This window comes from Empidonax traillii, unplaced genomic scaffold (genome assembly GCF_003031625.1).
Source record: "Empidonax traillii isolate 1590-97213 ecotype Southwest subspecies unplaced genomic scaffold, ASM303162v1 scaffold905:size246956, whole genome shotgun sequence".
NCBI lineage: Eukaryota > Metazoa > Chordata > Aves > Passeriformes > Tyrannidae > Empidonax > Empidonax traillii.
The window spans coordinates 7,709-29,818 of NW_020956098.1; the positions used below are offsets into that span (position 1 = coordinate 7,709).

A 22,110-nucleotide genomic window follows, 5' to 3' on the forward strand; every position below is an offset into this window, starting at 1 on the left:
TATAACACCCAGTAGAAATATTAAAAAATCCTTACTTTGGGCCAAACTGAAACTGGGGCTGTTAATCCTCTCTACATGGGCACACAGATCCCCTTGCATTGGCTGCTGATACCTCCAGGACACGCACCCAGGAGGAAAACAGAGCCTACACACCTGCTTTATTCCCCCACACTCCAGAGTGGAGTTATACAGCCACACTCCATGTTTTCCTTCACAGCATGTAACCAAACAAGCTGAACAAATAAAAAGAACATTTCAGCTTGCTGCTGCTAAAGACAAATGACTGTCCTGGGACAGAGGAAGAAAGCAAACTGGAGATTAAAGCACCAAGCTATTGTGAATTCTGCTGGGCCACTAAATTTTATGTGTAACATCCAAGTTATGTCTGAAGGTGTGACCTGAACTACCATGGCTAGCAGGGCAGATTGTTAAAAGCCTTCAGAGAACTGTAACCACTTCCAGCACCACAATAAAGGCAAGTCTTAACAAATGTGTGATATGCAGGTATCTTTATGGAAACAGCAGTAAAACTCAGAAAAGCTGAAGGGTTACTGAATTTTTTATCTTCCTCCATATTTTAAAGCCAACAAGCTAGTTTTCAGAATCCTACATTTGAAACGAATGAACCCTCATTTCAGCTGAACTAGTGCAACCCTGAATCAGAAACTGAAATTAGTATCTGTTCTATTATACGGATTTTAACAAACAGAGTGAAAAATTATGTCATAGTGTCTTTTGGAAATGTAACTAATGAACAAACTATTTTAATAAGCAGCTTAGTTTCTGTTTATGATTATAGATGTACAGTGTCTCTTTATAATTTTTTATTTAATAAAGCACATTTCCTCTCTTAACATCATAAACACATTGAATTTGTAATCAATAACTCAACTCACCAAATAGTAGCCAGCTGAGTCTGTGAAAGGTTTGATTGCAGAAGGGCATTCCTTGCTTGAAATCCTTAGTGAGAGTGTAAAAGATTTTAACAAAAATAAACACTTTCTTCAAAGATTCATATGAGGCAAAAAATGTCATGAACTGGGGCATGTTTATTTTTTGTATTAATCTAATCCATTTTCATCAGTTGGTTTTACTTCCAGGCTTAACAACAGGCATTACGACCTGAACACAATGAAGATGTAAGTATTCTTGTGTACGTTTTTTTCACTCAGAGCACCTAACAGGGAAGCTGACATGAAAAAAGGATATTTATGGTAATCCCCACAGCTGTTACAAAAGCACAGCTGACTGTCTACCTAAACCTTCAGCAAGCACACTGGAAAGCTGTCAGCTTTCTTTGGTAGCAAAGAAATATACCCTTCTAGGCAGCTTGATGAAACCTTCAGCCCTGAATCAAGCTAAACAATCTTATACTAACTTTGTGTGAAGCCTTTCGAAACCACCATAATGCTGGGGCACAGCACAGACGTCACTGCAAGTCAAGAAGGAATGACTCCCTTAAATTACTTTGTAAAAATTCCAATCAAATAAAACCCAGGTACCTAAGCAATGATTAATAGATACACAGGAGCACATGATTGTGAATTTCCCCCATTTTCATAAGAAAGAGTCTCACTGACTCAAAGAGTGATGCTTGAAAAATGCCTGCTGACTTTACAGAGCTAAATTCCACAGCCTTAAGGTTAGATCTCAGGCCCTTCTACTTCGATCCCACCACTGCCATGCTTCTCTTCCCTGAAACAGCTGCTGTAGCTTCTCCAGTTATTTATTTGGCTTCTCCAGGTCCAACACAGAGCCCAAGCCAATGAACTGATGGTTATTTCCATTTCTTGGCTGGCTGAAACCCACTCTGTCCTGCACAGGTCTGAACATCAACACTTCCAGCTTTTATTTCATATGCAAGTCAAATCCCAAGCTGGGATTCCATCCCTCACCCTGTGATGTTCCAGAGGCAGAGAACAGTGTTTTTTCCCATCCATACCAAACATCATACTCACCTGATAAATATCCACTCATACTTTTGTCAAGACTGTTAAATTTCTGTCTGTATTTTAATCTGGAGGCCTGAGGAACTGCCCAGTCTGAGGTTGTAATCTTTGGTGAATTCCCAGCTAGTGATGCACTAGAGGAAGAATTTGAACTGCAATATAATTTCAAAACCAAACCAAACCAAACAAAAAAACCAAAGCAAAAAAACCAAACAAAATCAACCAACCAAACATTAAAATAAAACCAAATGAGAAAAAGAGATAAAGAAAGAACTCTAAGTCACTTGGCTTAGTAGGCAGGCTTTGGAATAGAAGATATACAGCATTTTCTGATAATATGAAACAACTTCCACAAAGTTTTACCTCTAATAACTTGCTACAAATATTTTCATACAAATATGGAATTTTACTGTGAAAGTAGGGACACATATTTATAAGGAAACTCTTGAATTGAAGATCTTGTTCCTTTAGTATCAGAGGCACTTATTCCACACAATTCATCATTTTACCACTGTAAAATAATAGTACAGGAAACCAGGAAAACATCTCAACTTCCTAGGAGCGTTTACAAGGGCTGTGAAGCCTTGAGCAGATGTCCAAGTAACTTTAACAGGTATGTAAATGAAGAAGCATGAGAATAAAAGTGCACCTGATAAACTCATAACCAAAAGCAGCTTCTGATGCTGTTTAAACCTGCATATTCCACCTCTAGCTCTTCTATTAGTGACAATGACAGGCTGAATGGAGCTTTTCCAGCTCATTCAGTTTCTGCAGAATTGTGCTGATGGAGTGTTCACATAGATCCATAAGACTTCCATCTGCAGCTCCCAGCGTTCTCAGTGTCCCATCTTTGAAAATGAGACAAATCCAGGTGCACCCAGCCTGCCTTGTCTAAGGTAATCCCCTACCCTGTCAAGTAAAAAACTATTGGAAGTGTTATCCAAGGCAATGGAGAATGGTGATAGAAACAAAGCCTTTCCAGCAGGATGCTGGACACTCATCCTCTGCTTAGAATTGGACAATATGATGGTGAAAATGCTGCCAACAGTAACGCTGAAGAAGAGCTACCTTGCAACACTATAGCCCCACCAAAAAAAAAGCTTTGTGATTAAAAAAACCAACCAGAAAACCAGAAAGATTATTCAGGCACACACCATGCCCACAGTCATCTTACAGAAATCTTAACATGAGGTGTATGAGGAGCCCAAATCCATCCCAAATGCCCTGTACAGGCAGCAAAGAGGTGCAATAACATCTGAATCACCCCATGGAACTGAGCTGGGGCTGAGATGCCTTCTGGACTATCTTTTTGGGAGACATCCTTGGATGCCAAACTGGATAGATAAGCCTCACTCTGTCTATGGCAAAGCTTTAAAATTAGTGAACTAATATAGAGCAGCTATTACAAAGATTCATAATCTTCTATTATTCATAAAACAAATTCACACATAAATATTGATAACAAATCCTATTCTTACATGCCTGCTGATTACATGGTGCCCTCTATAATGAATGAGCGCATCAATGCATTTTTGCTTTTATAACCACTTGGTAATTTTTACTTCTATTTATTAAAGGGGTAGATCCCCTTCCTTTTCACAGAATGGATAGGGTTGGGATAGACATGTAAGATTATTAAGTCCAACCATCAACCCAGCACCATCACCACATTCACCACTAAATTATGCCCTCAAGTGCCATATCCATATTTTGTCACTGCTTTCTCTCATTTCAACTCCTCACCTACTTCAGATAGTTTTGTCAGATTTACTGAAAATATTAGTTATTGTGCACATAAAAAAAATATAAATATTTTCAGGTTTGGCAGGTCAAATTAGATAAATTAACTTTTAATGACTATATTTTGAAAATAGAAATGATCCCTAAGTTTTGGGAGGTATACTACTTAAGAGTAAGATACAACCATCTTAAACTGAACTTTCATACCTGCTAGATCCTAAATCGATGAGTGACTGTGCCTTCTGTATATTAGAACCACCAAACCCTCCTGCCACAGGACCTAAAGAGCCAGTATGAGGCAGCGCTGAAAACGAACAAAGAAAAATAAAAAATAACCCCAAGGAAACTGTGAAGCAACCAGGTATAAGATAACACTTTATAATCAACATTCTAGGCTGTTTCAGAAGAAAAGCCAATTAGCGCCGTGTTGTTAAGATTAACTAGTTAGAACGGAATTAACACACGAACTTGGAAAAAAACCCCATCTGTGGGTTGGTTTTTGGGGTTTTTTGGGTTTTTTTAAACTCTCATGCATGTGTTAGCACTGCTGTCTGAAATTAGCCATAGAGAAAATGAGATTCACAGCTCTGAGAGTGAGTGCTGGACTGTTCTGTACTTACTTGAAGAGAAAGGTACGGACAAAGGCTGCAGAAGGCTGGATGTTCCATTTGGCAACGAGGAGGTACTGACAGAAGGCACCAGGGGAGCAGAGATAACCAAGGGAGGAATGGAAGTCATGGAAGCCAGAGACATGGGAGCTAATGGTGTGATTGTAGACATGGACGTTGGCATGGACAGATTTGGCATACTACCCATTCCTAGAGCAAAATCCAATAATTCAGGATTTAATACTGCAGAGGCTTCAGCATGAAATTGTGTCCCTTATGCTAAGCAGAAACTACACAAAGCAACCTGTGTTTGGAATACAGTGAGTTAAAATAGATGCTCATGTCTAGTATCTAAATTTCTCTAAATTTAGATAAGATAGCTCACAGAGGAAAATATACTGAAGAATGTGAATCAAAAAAACCCCACCTTTATGAGCAAATTCATTCTCAAGGTAGATTTAGTTAGTATTTCAAAACACAGTAATATCTGGTTTTCTATAATTGCAGCTATTACTCATTCTTCAACAAACCTTTCCCCATCTGGCCCCTGAAAGAGAATTACAACACACCTCAAAAGCTGTGACAATGCTCTACAGGGAAAAGGTGTTGCTGTTTCTGAACTCTCTTCCAAGTGCCAGCCTTGGGAGAATCCGCAGGGGTGAAAAGCCCTTCCTTAGGGACCAATACTTAGCAAAGGGTTCCTCGAAGGCAGCTGCCCAAGGCAAACAAGGGCACTTGAATTACTGGTTGAGTCTTGTGGAAGACAACGGGTGAGATGATGGACAGTCAGCAGGAGGTGCCAACCACAGCTCTCTGGCAATGCACTGCCCTTGTGTGCAAACACATTTAGTGAAGGGCAGGCATTCTAAACCATGCATGCAATTAATGTATGCATACATTTAATTTTAGCATGGAAGTCTGCACCAATTTTTCAATCCAGATAAAGTCATTATGGATATTTTGTTCTACAAAACAACAAGCATGCACTGAATGCCCAAATGCCACCAGAAAGGAATAAAAGTTAAAGTAATTCTGTTCAGTTAATCATTTAACCAGAATGGACAATCTGATTCATTTAGAAAAAAAAATGTGTAAAATAACTGTTTTACCATAAGGTTGACCTTTGACTAAATTTGACTTTAAAACCCCCAAGTATAAATAGGTGAATGAGTGGGTGGGAGACAAAAAAAAGACCACTGGTACAAAATCAGAGCCTGCAAGTCAGATGGCAGGTCTGAATGGCCTTCTTGCACCTCATGTCAATATTCAGCGGAAGGTTTTTCTTTATTTTTAAACATCTTCGTAGAATGAAATTATCAGAAACATCAAGAAAGTGGTTTGATGAATTTCCTAAATAGGAATATCCTTGGGGCTTTTTTCACTGATTCACTAAACTTTTATAGTCAGATTAATGCTTTTATTTGGCTGCAATTAACTGTGTTTTTTTACCTCTGAACACTAAGTAATTATATATTCATAAGTACCAAAGCGAGCTGACATTAGTGGCGAAAATACTGGAGCTTGTTTCATGACAGGAGGGAGAACTGCAGGCAAGTGCTGTCCTTGCAATGTCAGCTTGATGAGTTTCATGGCTATAGAGAACTCCTGTTGATCCATTTTTCCATCCTTGTTCAGGTCTGATAGTGTCCTTGAAAATAAAATAAAATAAAATAAGAAAAGCCCACGGGGAAGAAATATATATTTAACTTTTTTAATTAACAAGAAGCTTTTCTATCAGATTTATTTACTGGTTTGGTATAGGAGAACAAAAAACTTGCTGTAAGCATTTGTAGATTTTCTACTTTTGACATTTATACCCTCAGAAGCTTAAAAGGTTTCACTACCCCCTTTGCAGTCTTCAAAGTTGCTATATATTAAATATTTAATTTCTGAAAAAGTAGGAAAACATTTGGAAAAGCAGAAGTCTCCTGCCCAGTGGATACACTTGCTGCCTCCACTGCAAGCTTCTGCTATGCTTTTTTTCTAAACTACTAGCTAGAATAATTATTTTAAATTAAGGTCTGGTAACATAAGGAATTAACGTAAGAATCTGAAACAGGATGCAGGAGGATGCAGAAATCTGCTGAAGGCACTTTCATACACCACTATGAAAACTTCATTAATTCACAAACAGCACAGTGAGGTTTTTTAAACCTCATATCCACAGGCTTGGACACTTTTTCTAATAAGCTTAAATACAAGAGGAAATAAATGTAACAGTGCCTACACAGCCACAGAATTTCTGGCCAGGTAAATAACATGAAATATTATTCATACTTAAGCATTCAAGGACCAAGCTCAGGAATATAAATAAAATTAGGAAGGAGGAAAAAAAAATAATCAGAAGATGTTATGCTACGTTTTCCCTTTCATTCTGTTACTATTCAGTATAAAACCCCAAGGCTCCACAGAAAAAAATCCTTGCATTCTTTTCCAGGCATTTAAATATCTGGTTTAGTGGTGAACATGGTGATGGTGCTGGGTTGATGGTTGAACTTGATAATCCTAGAAGCCTTTTCTAACGATTATACGTGCCTGAAGAAAAAACTAACTTGCATTTAGTTCGTTTCTTTAATTTTCTTTCAGAAATAAGTTGTTTTTAATTTATTAAGAGCCTCAACTACGTGCCTTTTAGCTCGTTTATGTCTTGGTAACAGCCATACATCCCAAAATGAACACAAGATTGTTGTGAAAACTGAGGAGTTACAAAGAAGAAAATGGTTTCAAGTGTTGCAATCACCATTTATATGCTGCAAAACCCAGCACTTTCCCCAGTTCCTGTATTACAGCACTGGTTGGTATCTCACAATGTATTACAACTGTCCTTCTACCAACCTTTTCATTGACTTTTAATTTTTTCCTCTCTGCTTTCAGTGTATTTTCCACTCCCAGTTTAGTAGCATGTAATTTTCCCCACACTTGATCTTACTCTGCCATATTTTAGTGGTTACTAATATTTCAAACATAATTCAATTTGGTGTCTCCAGCAATTAATTAACCCATTATTTACATATTTTTCCATATCACTATTTTAAGTGTTAATTTTTTTAACCTCTTTTTCTATATTATTTAAAATATAAAGACTGGGCTTAACAATGACCATTGTGACAGTCCAACAGGCCCTTCCCTCTACAAAATTTGCAATTTATCACTGCTTTTTGCTTCAAGCACTTACAGTTTAAAAGGGCTGTGTTCAACAAGATCCAATTTGAATTGACACCATAAGAAAGATTTTAAAAGTACTACTTTTTAATTAAGTGTTGGTACACATGTGGGCTGAATCCTTCCTCTAAATTCAGTAAAATTAAAACAATGACTCAGATGTCACTTCTACCTTGACTGCTGAAAGCCTCTGTGAGACAACACAACACACCAAAGATAGGAGATGCACAGCCTTCAAGTACTGTCCTTAAAAAGAAAAACCAGCAGTAAAGAATGCCTTACCATATTTCAGCAAGGACTGAAGATGGTAGTCCCGATTGCAAAAAAAAGGTACGTGCTTGATCACCTGTGATAAATAAGAGAGAAAGACAGCCTTTGACACCAGAGACACAGATTTTAGGATGAGCTCAGCACTCTCTCAAGGGATCAGGTTTTCAAAAGGAACCAGCATGCTGGATGACAAGCTTTCCAGGGTTTTTTTCCCCAGCTTTTAAGGCTGTTTACAGTGATTGTCAGGTACTCATGTACCCTGTAATCCCCAATCCTCACTCTGAGGAGTGATTTCAGATAGTTATAAAAACTTGAACAGGTCACAAATCAATAGCTGTCAACAGTTTAAAGGATGCAAGGCTTAAAGAAGTAAAAGTGACTGAAAATTTAGTCCTGCTCCAATTACTTTTATAGGAAAGGATGATCTATTTCTTTCCTTTTCCTCTATCCCCAGTATTGTCTCCCTAGAAAAACAAGGAGAATACCATGTTCTAAATAATAATCTGTTCTGTCAGAAAACATCCACTATTTCAGTATTTCAGGAAGGGAATGGGAACTCTTGTGCAATCCCACAGCAAGTTCCACATCAACTGTAACTGATCATGCTGCAAACACATAATAAAACACGCAGAGTGGTGTTTATGCTTACCTCTGAGTGAATTACAGATGTTTAAAGCTAAGACTTCAGGTTATTCTTTCAGCTCTCTATTGCCTTACCTTTATATACACAACCCTTTACTTCAAGCATTAGGCAAATAAATAATGAAGCCTTCAGTCAGATGCATGTGCAGGTAGGAGACCAGCTGTGGCCTAAAGGCATTCTCCAGAACTGCCTGTATTCCAGCTGGAGGTAAACACCAACCTGCCAGTGCTGTCACTTAGCCTGAAGATGTGCATGTTGCAAACTGACAATTTCCCACTCTCTTCAGTCCTTTCCAGCCCCAAAAGAGGAAAAGCGGGAGCAACTAGAAAGGGCATTAGCAGATAGCTGGGCAGGTAGAAGCAATCAGGGCTGGTCTTTAGTGCCCACGCACACAGAATGGGGCATTCTTAAATTAACTCATCTTTACCAATGAACTTGAGTGTTTTCTTGATACCACATGCAGATTCCTACATTTAAAACCTGCAAGATCTGAGGTGCATAGCAACATGACCCAGTTGTTCCAGCAGCTGAATGCAACTGGAACTGACAGCAGGGCAGTGCAAAATGCCATTAGTGTATCCAGAACCTGCTGAAGGCCCAATGGGTAATAAATTCCAAGCAGTTGCTAACAAGGACAAGCTGTCAGCATCTCTCTCCCTGCCTCCTCCTCTGAAACAAAGATATCTAACAGCACAGTGTTCTCTAACACTGCTCAGACAGAGGAGAGGCACTTCTGGTGTCTCTGGCGTCACTTGCCACAATAGCTACTGTAAGTGCTCCTTGGCAGCCTCCCATCTAAGCACAGATTTTGCCTGATACTCTTCGGTTTCTGACACCAGACAGAAGGACAGCACGTAGCTGGTAGCTGCAGAAGTGACAGGGTTAATGGAACAGTGCCAGACTTTAGAGGAAAGCTTGTAAAGTTTACTAATATCCCGTGGCTGTTTGCCTGAAGAATATGGTTGTTAGTCACACAACAAAGGGCTAGAAATAGGATGCAGTTCTCAAACTGTTTTACAAAGATAGGTATGTGTACACCGAAGTTAATGTGTAATGCAGAACCTCAGACCAACCTGTAATGTAGCCTCCCGTGGGTTTAAGGCTATCGAACTGCTTGTCGTGCTTGGCCCGCTCTTCGGAGGTGATGGCCCATATGTTTGGACCTCCTGAAAAAAAAAAAACAAAACAAATAAACCAAAACAAAATTCCCAGTGAACAACCTTTACAAAATAAAGCAAGTCACTTGCAAAATAAAAGCTTGGCTTCTCAAGAGACAAAGTTAGGTGTGGACACACCCAGCCCCTACCAGTTTGGCAAGGACGTTATGAAACACAAACCTGCTTCCCAGATGTGCAAGAGGAGCTGAGACAATCCCTCAGCCAGACTGCTCTGCCCTCGGCTTTCAAACAAGCTCCTTCGTCCTTCAAAGCTGCTGCAAAGCAGTTTCCTGTCACTGCTGATTGTTTGCAGCCCGGGCAGGATGCACATGTCTCACCATACCCTGTGTGAGCCAAACACTCCCCTGGTTCACCGATAAACAAATGGCATTCAGTGTCACTCGGGTTCTCGTGCAGAGGGGTAACACCCTCCAGCTGCCAACAAGGTTTGCGCTTGTCTTGCCAATAGTCTAAAAATAAAACTGGGACTGCTAACAGAAATATGCTGGGTTTTTCTGAAAAAGGAGTGACAACATACAATTTCAACTTCACATTTTTTGATACTTCACAAAGTATAAAATACTGCAGCCCCAGGGCAGCAAAGAGAAATTGCAGGGAATAGTTGTGTTTACAGAGCTGTGCTGATAATACCGGGCAGAACCAGAGTGACTTTCAGAAATGCTCCAACCTGCTGCGTAAAGGTCAGGGTATGTGTCCTTAGCAGGAAAAGCAGTTTGCCAGAAATAATTGGGTTTGGTTCTTAAGTAGGAGGAAGTTTCAGTTGGGAAGTTCTTGACAAATATTTAATTTTTCATATCAATGAATGGGAGAATTAGCCAAAATTCTGAATGGAAACCCTCTAAACAGCATGAAAAGGCTATTACTTCATCTCTAAACCTATCTTCTCCTGAGCGTTACTACTTCCAAAGAACTATTAATCTATTCAAGTATTTGTATTGCTCACTAAAAGACAGTCAAGGGAATAAATAATTCTTCTAATAAGGTATCAAAAACTTGCATTAAAAACTACAGCACTTTGAAAGGAAGTTACTATAAAGATGCTTCCTCTTTTTCTACATAAGCCTAATTTCAAAGCTTTAAACCTACAAAATTTCAAGAGCTTTTTGCACTTTTTTTCAAAGAATAATAACAAAGTGAAGAGACTGCAAGCGGACGGATTTGCCAATATTGACACAGTAATAAAATTAATCATCTCTCATATGTGTTTATCCATACAAGCAAAACCATTTTCAAAAAAACCTTAATGTCTCCTCTCAAGAAGGCCATGTTAAAACTGTCATTCTCCTTGCACGTGTACAGATTTAACTGTTTACCCCTGCTCCTCAGTAGGGAAATACAAATAGTTAAAAAGGCCAAAACAAATCAGAAACTCACTGGGGAGATGAATGACAGAAAATATGTAAGGGCATTAGGATACAACCTCTACACACTTCAGTTTAGAGTTTCCTCTCTTGGGGATATACTGATTTTTTTTAATGTGGTCTCAATGAAAGGGTCTTCTTGCAGGTTGCACATGAAATTGTACTTCAAGACCCATCCCCTTCTCTCTTCTGATTAAATGACTATAAATAAATCTAGATTAGACACTGATAATAAAGTGAAATAAATCTAAATCAGATGCCTGCAAGTTGATGGGCAGTAAGAGCATTGCTGTAATACACATTTTCATTTATGGAAAATAAAATACTAACAATGTCACTTTTTCTTTATATTAAATACTGTTCTTTCATCATCTTTTGAAGCAGGTAGCTACAACACTCCTTGGATTTTTAAAACTGATGGCTGAAGGATTAAGACCACTGCAATATATTCACATGGTGAGTGGCTGCAAAGGGATAAAAATACAGTAACAATTCCTTGACTAGTTATAACCATCACCACAGCCTCCCTAAAGAATCCAATTTACACTGTTTATATATGTATTGAAATGCAAAACTTCTTACTTGTATGTCACAAATTAAGCAAGAAGATGGCAATCAATCGTAAAAATCTTCTAATATATTTCAGCAAAACACCTCTTTAAATACAATCTGGTAAATTATGTTTCTCCTCCAACTATGAAATTCAAAGTTTTACATAGCAGTGTCTCAAATGTATTAAAATCTTACAGGTCAGCAGTGAAGTCTCATTCAAAAAGTGATTCAAGATCCACATTCACCCTTCATTCTCATTTTTGTCTTCATTAATGCTCCCCAAGAACCTCAACATTTTTGGCACACAAGGTATTTTGTGCACTTTTACCTCTGGAACTAGAACTTTCAAGTCCCTTCCAACCCAAGCCTGTGATTCTCTGATCTAGTCCAAGCCCCCTGCAACAAGCAGGGACATTTTTAACTAGGTCAGGTTGCTCAGAGCACCTTCCAACCCAGCCCTGAATGTTTCCGGGGATGGAGCATCCACAGGTTCTCTGGACAACCTGTGCCAGTGTTCCACCACCCTCATAAAAGAATTCTTCCTTACATCTAGTTTAAATCTGCCACCTTTTAGTTTGAAACCATTACCCCTTCTCCTGTCACAGCAGGTCCTGATAAAATGTTTGTCCCAATCTTTCCTGTAGGGTCCCTTTAAGTACTGAAAAACCACAAAATGTTCTCCCTGGAGCCTTCTCTTCTCCAGGCTCAACAACCCAAAATTTCTTGCAAGCATAAATTTCTTTTAAAAAAACCTTTGATGACAACTACATGATTATATAAACAAGTGCTTTTACAACCTTCTACAGTCCTTGTGAGCCAGTGCAAGCAGGTTCTGTCACAGGAAAGTGATAACTCCAAACACACATAATCAAAAGAACATTGTGAGAATGTTTCAGGGACCTGAACTAAGTTCTACCCTGACATCACTTAACAGAGCATCTGCCATCTGCAGCCTGAACTGGAAGAGGTCATTGTTTTATGAATACAGGTTAATAACTGTTGGACAACAAAAATATTTGTTTAAAACAACAACAAAAAAATACCCCCCCCCCCAGTAGTTCTGGTGGAGATCCACAGCAAGGGCAGTTAAACCCCACTGAAACTTCTTATTTAAAGGACTTGCCTTTTTTTCCCCCCTATGCTACAGAAACAAGACAAAAACACAGCACAAGAGGGAAGGTTAAAGCATTGCAAATGCTCATGACTCTTTTGATGATAAAATTAAGTAAAACCTGTGTACAGAAAGCATCATATTAAGATTCCTCAAAACGTTGAGCAAAAATATCACACGAGTCTATCTGAAATAAACACTTGGAATGACGGGATTCACGAGGTCTCTGCTATTCCACAAAGCCTGTCGTGACACCACTCTCCAAAGTGATTGTTGGGTTTGCCTTTAGTACAATCAAACCCCTCAAACTAAAGACTGACAGGGACAAAATCACTTTGTATCTCTGTTCTCCCATGCGATCACAATCAAAACATGCTACAATCTTCTCAAACACTGCTTGCTTCCCGAAACTTCCACAAGCAGCAAAACCAGACACTCAGCACAACTGGTGAGAAAAACCGCACTGCCTGGGCTACACACAACCAACTTTTGGGCACGTTGAACTGTGAGGAAGGGAAGGGTACTCCTTTTCTTGGAAGGGTAGAGCTGCAGGAAGAGTCAAACAAACATCTGCTACTCAAACTGTATCATCTAAACTTATCTGGCTTAGCTCAACATTTTTTTTTGCACTAACATGCCTTCAGTCCCAGGGTTGAGAAATGTCTTGCCCATAAACCAGATCCAATTAATTTTGCCCAGAGACATTTCTGTTCTTCTTCCTTCCTCACATCCCTAGTCCTTACTCATGGCAAGTCATCCGTGAATCACAAACTCAGCTGCAGGTGTCCCCTCTTCACAGACACCTCCCTGACCACAGGATGGGCAAGAGGCAGCAAACTTCTTGATGGAGCAGCGGTGAACCTTTGTCTCCCCAGAGATGGCATGAAGTAGCAGTGAACTACAATACTTTTAAAAATCAGTTCCACATAAATCAAAATACAGTTGCTAGTACATGCTCTCATGGGAGTCATTGCTGCAGCCAATGAATAGCACATTGCTACTTTTCTGATTTAGCTTAAATTTCCTGGATATTTTCAAGAGACAAATAATTTTTCCCAACTAGGGCCAGTAAAATTTTGAAGGGGAAAAAATAGTACAATCTCTCTGACATCGCTCAGAAGAATAAAATCATTATTCTTCTAAAGAGTTTACTTTACAATCTCACAACTTCACCCAGGAAGCAAGACCCGCCCAGATGAAGCAAACACTGTATATGACTACACTGCATTTTCAGGAATCAAAACTCAAGAAATGCTGAACTTTGGAGATTTTCCCCACGGAGACTTTCCCTAGAATAGAATGACTGTTGTCTTCACTTGATGGTTTTTGTTTATGAAAAAAATACGTCTATATTAGCAACGCTTTTGGAAGGCAGAGGTCAAACTGCCTTTCTTTTCTACAGAAGGCCGATACTTTCGGAGAAGACTCAGGATAAATGTCAGGACTGGCAACTGTTCCTGAGACCCAACACGGGAAATCTGGACTCACGATCCCAGAAATGTCTCTGCAGATTCCCTATTCCAAAACAGAAAACCAACAGTGAAAGCTCCTTTACTCTCCCATTCCACAACTCTACAACACACTCAAGAGTTCAAAGTCACATGGGGAATCCACCCATGCAGAAAGTCCACATGGAATGACAAAGATCCACACAAGCAACCTGAAGCTCAACATGATTTTAATGTAATGTTCGGACTTCTCTGAAGATGACAAAACACATCCTGCCCTTACCTTCATGTAACAGGTTATTTTTGTAACTCAGTGTGGTGGCACTCACAATTTTCTAGTGTTGGAAGCAAGCTGGGGATTTAAACAGCATTTTCTGTTCCTTTAAGTTAATTTCAAATAAAAGACATCTCCTCACAAGAGAGTATGGCGGTCTGCTTATGGCAGGATCACAGCATTTTGTAGGAAAGCTCAAGAAATGTCTTTACAACACTGCATCAGACAGGTGATCTGAATAAAAAAAGGGACTTGCTTTGATGAGCTGCCAACATCACAAACAGAAAAAACCAGCTTTTTACTTAAAATGGTAAATTACCATTGAAAAAGAAGGGACAAAAGAAAGTGGAGTTCTAGAAGGAAAGTAAATAAACTTAAGAATACCCTATAAGACCTCTGCCACTGGTTAGTACTACCTGTAGGCAACAGGTAGCTGCAGTGAGAGCAACAGTGTTAGTGATAGGGATAAGGTCAACTTCTCACTTGTGGAAAACTGTAAGACATTTCTCACATTCTCTAAAGAATTGTGTTTTCCACTCACAGGCATTGCTTGTTTTTCTTTAATAAAAACTACGCTCCTACGACCTACAAAGTTAATTAACTCCACAGAGATTGTAAACCTAAACTGAAAGAGCATTCCTTGTACGCATCAGTCACGAGGATGAGTGATTATACCAGCACCTTTTTAACCATCCAAAAAACTAGCATCAAGCTTCATAATGACCCCAAATAAATATTTATCCCTGTGTTTAAAGAGAGGGGAATTTCAGCACAGACATGCAGCAACGTGCCTCAAGCTGTACAACAAGGGGTTTTCCTTAATGCAACCAGCAATCGTATTACAGTCTCCCATTAGGAGCCTCCAGAGAGTTGTTTGGTCTAGGACATCTTGGGATAAATCTAATAATTCCAGTCTTTCTGTGTTTGTAGATAAGTGTACCACAAAATTATTTATTACAGATAGGATTTAACGCTTCCAACTGAGATGTTGAATCAGACTTTAATTTTTCCTCAGTGGTGAGTAAACACTCCAGGAGTCTGAAAACATACAGAACATTTTACCATTAGTCTGAATTTGAGATTCCTTATCAGTGTTATTGCTATTTTCAATATTTGCTTCCCTCCTTTGTTGTTGATTCTTTATATCAAACATAAGAGAAAATGCTGACCAATAACAGCATTTATTCCTATTCAGGTATGCTAACATGTTATGATCTGCTACCGCAGCGCCTTTGAGTCCATCCCAAGGCATCCCCTGCTCTTCCTCGAGGATTGCACCTCCTATTCCCAGCTCCCATGATTTCAGGCCATGGCAAGAGCCACATGCAATCTCCTTTCATAACACTTACATTAATCTTCTGACTACTTGTCCTACCAGAAATGCTTCATGGAAGCTCTCAGCACATTAAGCAACACGACGGCAACTGCCAGTAGAGAGGGGTATGTCTGTACTTAATTATAACTTCATCAACTTCTTTTAAGGTGTACACAGTTAAAAGGAAACGCAGCTAAAGTGTGTTAAACACAGGGAAACATTTCTCCTTCAATTTTGTTTTTTTCACTAAAATTACAAGAATTGTGCACACTGATGTCAATGGAATTTTTAAAGATATTCAAGCATCTCTGGTGTGTTACCCAAAAATAACTGGTACCTGCAGACAGGCTGCTAAACAGCGTGAGACAAGTGCAGAGCCACACAGATTTGGCCAAGAAATGCTTATTTAATTGAAGAGCACACTTACAGAAATGAGGACAAAGCAGTAGCAGCCACATTGCATTCTTTACATCATGTACAGGATTTCCAGATATTCTGATATACAGGGAAGCTTTAGGTTAGCAGTTCACTCAAATCAAACACTGGGCTTATTTAAACTATCCACCTACTCCTACAAGATATGATGCACAATTCTGCCTGATGGTATCATCACTGGCACCTCCCCACTACAAAACACAAAATCCATAAAGGAAGAACATTGAAATTTCCGTGCCGTGCAATGATCTCAATGTGGAAACATAATCCTTGCTTTTAGGAGTATAATCCCTAAAACAATTTAGAGATACATAATTGTCTAATCCATGCTAACAGTGTAGATTTACTTCTCCTCTGAATCCTACAGCACACCTGACTATTCCAAAGCACTTCAACTATCAGTTTATAGCAACAAGGTAGTATTTCTATGCTTTATGATAATCACAGAAACTTTAAACTCATTATGGCTATCGATTTTCAGAAGATCCTTTTTAATTAAGTTATTGCCAACTCCACTGAAAAATAAAACAGCACACTAAGAAAGCAAAACATTTGAAAAAACCACCCCAAAAAATCCCAAAATAACAAAACCACACACACACAAACCCAACAACAAAAAACCCCACAAGAACAAACCAAAAAAGCAAAACACAGACACATCATTACTTGAGGACGTACAAACAAAAAAATGTTTTTCAAGTTTTGTTGGAATAATGTAGAAAATACATCAGGAAATGTGTATAAACATGACAGTACTCTGAACTGCACATTGACATGCTACCTTTTACACTCATTTTCTGTAGAATTTGTGACAATTCATTCAATAGGTTGCTGTTGTGGGGTTTTTTGTTGTTTTTTTGGTTTTTTTTGGAGTTTTAATGAGGCAAGTTTTCTACTTCTCATCAAAAAGTGCAATTACTGTAACAGGCAATGTCGGTAAAATTATGCTTTATTCCTGAAAGCTAATTAACTTCTTTTCTTACATGAAGAAGCTGACACGCAGACTTGGCTTAACCGGAGGCCTAAACTTCCTCAGATCTAGATTCAATATCAGCAATTAACAGAAAAGTATCTTCTGCCTAACTCTGCAGAAGCAATGCCAGTGAAACCACCTGCAGTTGCTGAGTTACCAACACTGATGCAGCACAGGAAACAAGCCCATTCTTCTATCCAAGGACACAGCTCCGTCTGTGCTCAGAATCACAGAACCAGAGAATCATTTAGGCTGGAAAAGACCTAAAGATCATCAAGTCCAATCATTAACCCAGCACTGCCAAGCCCATCACTAAACCCTGTCCCTCGCTGCCACATCTATAGTCTTTTAAACACTTCCAGGGATGATGACTCCACCACTGCCCTGGACACCCTGTTCCAATGCTTGACAACCTGTTTGGTGAAGGAACTGTTCCCAATATCCAATATAAACATCTCTTGGTGCAACTTGAGGCTGTTTCCTCTTGTCTTATCACTTGGTACTTGAGAGAAGTGACTGCCCCCCACGTGGCTACAATCTCCCTTCAGGGAGTTGTAGAGAGTGAGAAGGTCCCCCCTGAGCCTCCTTTTCTCCAGGCTGAGCTCCCCCAGCTCCCTCAGCTGCTCCTCATCAGACTTGTGCTCCAAACCCTTCCCCAGCTCCATTGCCCTTCTCTGGACTCTCTCCAACCCCTCAATGTCTTTCTTGTCACAAGGAAATGAACTTAAAGGAACACATGATTTGAGGTGCAGCCTCACCAGAGCCCAGGCACAGGGGGACTGTCATTTCCCTAAACCTGCAATTAATACTTTTGGATGGATTTTAGAAATGGAAATGAGAAGAAAAAAAAGTCACACCAACAAGAATCTTTCAAATGGAAGGTATGAAAAGTAAGCAATATTATCAAGGCATAAAATAATCATACTTTGCCAAATTCTGCCCTTTCAGATGTAAGGCTGGTATCCATTTGCTTTTAAGGTTACCAGACTTCCAGTGATGGAGTCCATAGCCTTCCTTTCCAGCACGACACAGAAGATGGAAGATATGCTTCCCCTTCAGTTAAGGACAAATCAGAAGGTTTTTTGAGTAAACTCAGTCAACCTGTACAGCACCAAAATGTTTCATGAGGAAAATAAAAGTTTTTAGTCACCATGCTTGAGGAAAAAGAATACCAGAGCTTAGATTAAACTTTTCTAATTGTGGAAATGGATTTTTTATGCTGCTGCTACTCACCAGCAGTCATAAAAATACCCCTCTGATTTAATTAAAAATTTACAAAAGGATAATTTGTTTAATTATTGTCTAGCAAATCCCTGTGGAGTGCAGCAAAACTAATAAGATGCAGGTGAGTTTCCATCTGCAGCAGCCAGTAAATCTTTCTGCACCAAGAGAAATGCAGGCAATAAAAATACCAGGCAAGAAGATGCAAAATGAAACTTGAAATTAGGTGAAATAAAGGAAATTATTCTCTGACAAAAACATACACTGACATAAAATCAGTGCAGAAGTCTGTTCCAGGAATATTAGAGCCTTTATAGCATTTTTTTTGTAGTTCTCATCATTATCTGGCCATTAGAGTACAAACCACATTTCCGGGTTCTCAGACTTGAGGAGGAAGTCTGGGACCAGGAGGAAGGCTGATGGGCTACATTTGTAGAGAACTGGGATACAGATTTGAAAGAAAAGAGGAAAAGAGAAGAAAAAAGAAAAAAGTTACACAGGAAGGGTGGGAGAGAAGGAAAATGAAGAGGCATTTCCTGAATGATCTTGGAATAAAATGATATTAGGAGATAATTTAGGAAGCAAAACACAGTAAAGGCCCTTCCAGCACAGACTGAATATTCCCCCAGCTGAGATTCCAGACACAGCAACAGGCACGTGGTGGTACCACAGCATGTAGTGGTACTGCTCCAGCTTCTCAGCTCCCAGGGCAGCTCCTGAACCAGAGGTGGTACCTCATCAGTGGCAGGAAAATCCACCTATCTCTAATTATTTAAGAAATCCTTTAAGGTAACCTTTTGGCATCCACAGCTTCCTACAGTTTCCCCTGTTTATTTGACACTGCAAAGTGCTCTGTATGTTTGATATCTGCAAATAGTAGTTTCATCTGACACTGGTTCATTCTCGTGTTATCAGAGATTAATTACCATCCTCTGCCCACAAAATGACAGATGACCTTGAGAAGGAGACATTCTACTGTATCCACCGTCCCTACTCCTTCTTTTCCAAGCTGAAATGTCCTAGTCAATGCAATTATTCCACACATGGAAGCTGTTCTGTATCTTTAATCACTCTTGTTAACCTCCTCTTTGTAACTTCTAGTCCTCGCACGAAGAAAAAACGCAGGGAAAGCTGGAAGAAAACACAAAGGTAACAGAAGCAGAGAGTTTCCTTAACCACTACTCCTTAGAAGGTTAAACTACTAATTAGCAAAACCTGCCAAGTATATCCAGCACATACACAAGACTACTTTCCCAGCATACAAGGGAGTTTGATTTTATATATAATAAATTAAAAATTGTCTATTTTATGTTCATAAAACCATTTGTATCACTTTATACCACCATCTGTAATCCTGCCTCCCGAATGGCTCATGGGGACATTTAGGGACTAGAATTCGGAACAGAGTTCTTCTCTGGGTATTACAGTTTCTCAAGTGCCAGAAACCAGCGATTTGGCAAGCTTCTTGAGCCAAAAAAGCACCAAAAAAAAGGCAAAGTATTTAATAGCCATGGCATAGATCTTTCCTCCTCAAGTTTTGATTCCATGTATTGGTTCCAAAGCATCTTGAGACACTGAGTCCCAAAAATGAGTTGTTCATTGTGCGAAACAAACAAACAACCCAACCAACAAACCAACAAACAAACAAACCAACCCATTTTCTTCTGCTTGCCTTAAGCTCAATAATTTCACTAGGTACTGCTTTCCCTTTCACTTCTGGAAAAAAACAGTGAATATTCTTTCCCTTGTTAGCCTTTTCTATACTGTTATGGCTTTACAGGTTTCTATTGTACCTTCATCCCAGCTGCCTCTTCTCTAAACTAAACTGTTCTAATCCATTTTGTTTCCCTTAACACAAGAGCACAACCTCTCTTTGGCCATTTTTTCCATGGGTACCCTTATTTCCTGTTTCATTATAGGTTTTCCAGAACCTTTGTGTAACAGCAACTGCAGAGTGGATCATTTCCAGAAAGGGGAGCCCAGTGGATGCAGAGTTATCTTCAGGCCAGGTTAAAAAGTACTGTCCATGTAGTTCTTAATCCAATCTGAATACAAAGACTGTGAGAAATAAGAGGAGTAACTCTGCTGGCTTTCCAACCCCCATCATCTCTCTCAGAAAACGGTCACACATTAACTTACACGTGTATATTTTTCTTCCCCAAGCCTGAAGATTTCCTACGAAACACAGTGGTATGAAAGCACTACCATTTGCTGCACAGCAATTACTACCTGTAGCTCTTAGGAAAATATAAGTGCACTTTCTTCAGTGCTGCTATACAAGTACAACACATGCTGTAACAGGGGCAGAGCTCTTCTAAAACAGCAAACCCAAGACTTTCAGAAAAGACATATTTCCTAACGAAATAACTGTGCTGCAGAGATCACCGTTCAATGGAAAATCATGGCTATGAGAAGAACTGCAGGGAAAAATGTTGGTACATCCTTTAAAATATACCACCTATTGTAAAAATGTATATATATGTAAAACTTTTAAGCAAATTACTTAGGTGAGCAGCACTAAAACAACTCTTGATATTCAGTTGATCTTACCTGCTCTTGAGACTCAACTACAGAGAACTTCACATCCAACTAAGGCACAAGTGGTTTTAAGCTATTAAAATATCTTCTTTGAAGGTACCCAACAGGAATGCTAGTTCCATGAACACTGACATTCTTTCAGCTTTCCAGGGTTTCCACCCTTCTTGCTTTCTCAGTGATGATTTCAGGTTACTGCTCCATTGTAGGAAAAACAACAGATGTCCCAAAGGACTGATGGAGCACACTGAAAAGCCTGAACACACAAGATTCCCTAATTAAAGGAATAGGGCATTATATAAATCGACTGACACACCACAATGCCTAAAAATGTGTTTATTATTGCCATTATAATTAGTGGGCTAAACCTGAACTCATTCTGCCAATACTAATTAATATCATCTATGGCCTGTTCAAAGTAGGCCCGATGACCACAGACAATTTGGAATTTAGTAGATGTTAAGATGGTGCCACTTCACACATGCTCATCAACCCTAAGTTACAACAGGCACATAAAGTAGCTGATTGGAGTAGTATATTTCCCAAACTTTGGAGTTAAATTTTCAAGGAAATTCAAATTTTAACAGTCAAAGCCCTTTGAAACTTGGCCATGTGATATATTTATGTTTCTGAGTCCCTTCAGTTAAGCTTTCAGCCCTCTGGCTCCATTTTGGGGAAGCATTTGTAGATCTTCTGTTTTTTGTTTAGGTTTTTATAAGCTCTGAAGAAAAACCACCAGGAAGTCTCACTGACATCCCAAATGAATAAAGCAGCTTGCATTACAGTATTATTATTCCAGATAAAAACCATCCTGGGTTTCCCCCTCAATGTAAACTTATCTTTTAAAAGCTAACACATGATACTAACAAAATAAAATCTTAGCAAGACAGAGCAGATATAGCTTTAAATTAAGTTAATGGATGAAGACCTAACACTAATCTCCACTATTACCTAATTCTTTACTACATTTTAGGAGCACAGGATTGGAAGGGACTTCCAAGGTCACCACATGCAGGCTCTGATTCTCCAAGAATCTCTAATACATTAATTCCTTCCTAAAATGCAAGCTCTGCCTTAAGGCAATCAGACTTTTTTCTTGACCATGGTCCAGAACGTCACTGCTGATAGAACCATTCCCATTTTCAGACCAACAGCTGATTCATCTCTATTTACCCTTGTGATAACATTGTACTCAAAGACAAGTTCATTTCCTTCCTTAATCTTGTTCTTCCTATTAAGAAAAAAAATAAAGTGTAAATTTATGTACCGAGAAGTAAATGCAGTGAAATTGAAAAAAAAAAAACAACAAACAAAACTAAACAAAATCACCCAAAC

General features: G+C 39.1%; 1 protein-coding gene across 5 annotated transcripts in view; it reads right to left on the reverse strand.

Annotated features, from left to right (window-relative positions):
* LOC114067366 (intersectin-2-like) overlaps positions 1-22,110 on the reverse strand; it is a 48,503-nt gene that overhangs the window by 7,678 nt on the left and 18,715 nt on the right. For 3 of the 5 annotated variants that reach the window (XM_027902747.1, XM_027902748.1, XM_027902749.1), the window contains exons 3-9: positions 9,446-9,538; positions 7,742-7,805; positions 5,782-5,945; positions 4,310-4,507; positions 3,897-3,993; positions 1,959-2,101; positions 897-960 (exon numbers count right to left, since the gene is read on the reverse strand). In XM_027902747.1, the coding sequence (XP_027758548.1) occupies positions 897-960; positions 1,959-2,101; positions 3,897-3,993; positions 4,310-4,507; positions 5,782-5,945; positions 7,742-7,805; positions 9,446-9,538 (823 nt within the window). Of the gene's footprint in view, positions 1-896; positions 961-1,958; positions 2,102-3,896; positions 3,994-4,309; positions 4,508-5,746; positions 5,946-7,741; positions 7,806-9,445; positions 9,539-22,110 lie in introns of those variants that run through there. The other 2 variants (XM_027902750.1, XM_027902751.1) reach the window with 2 other exon arrangements.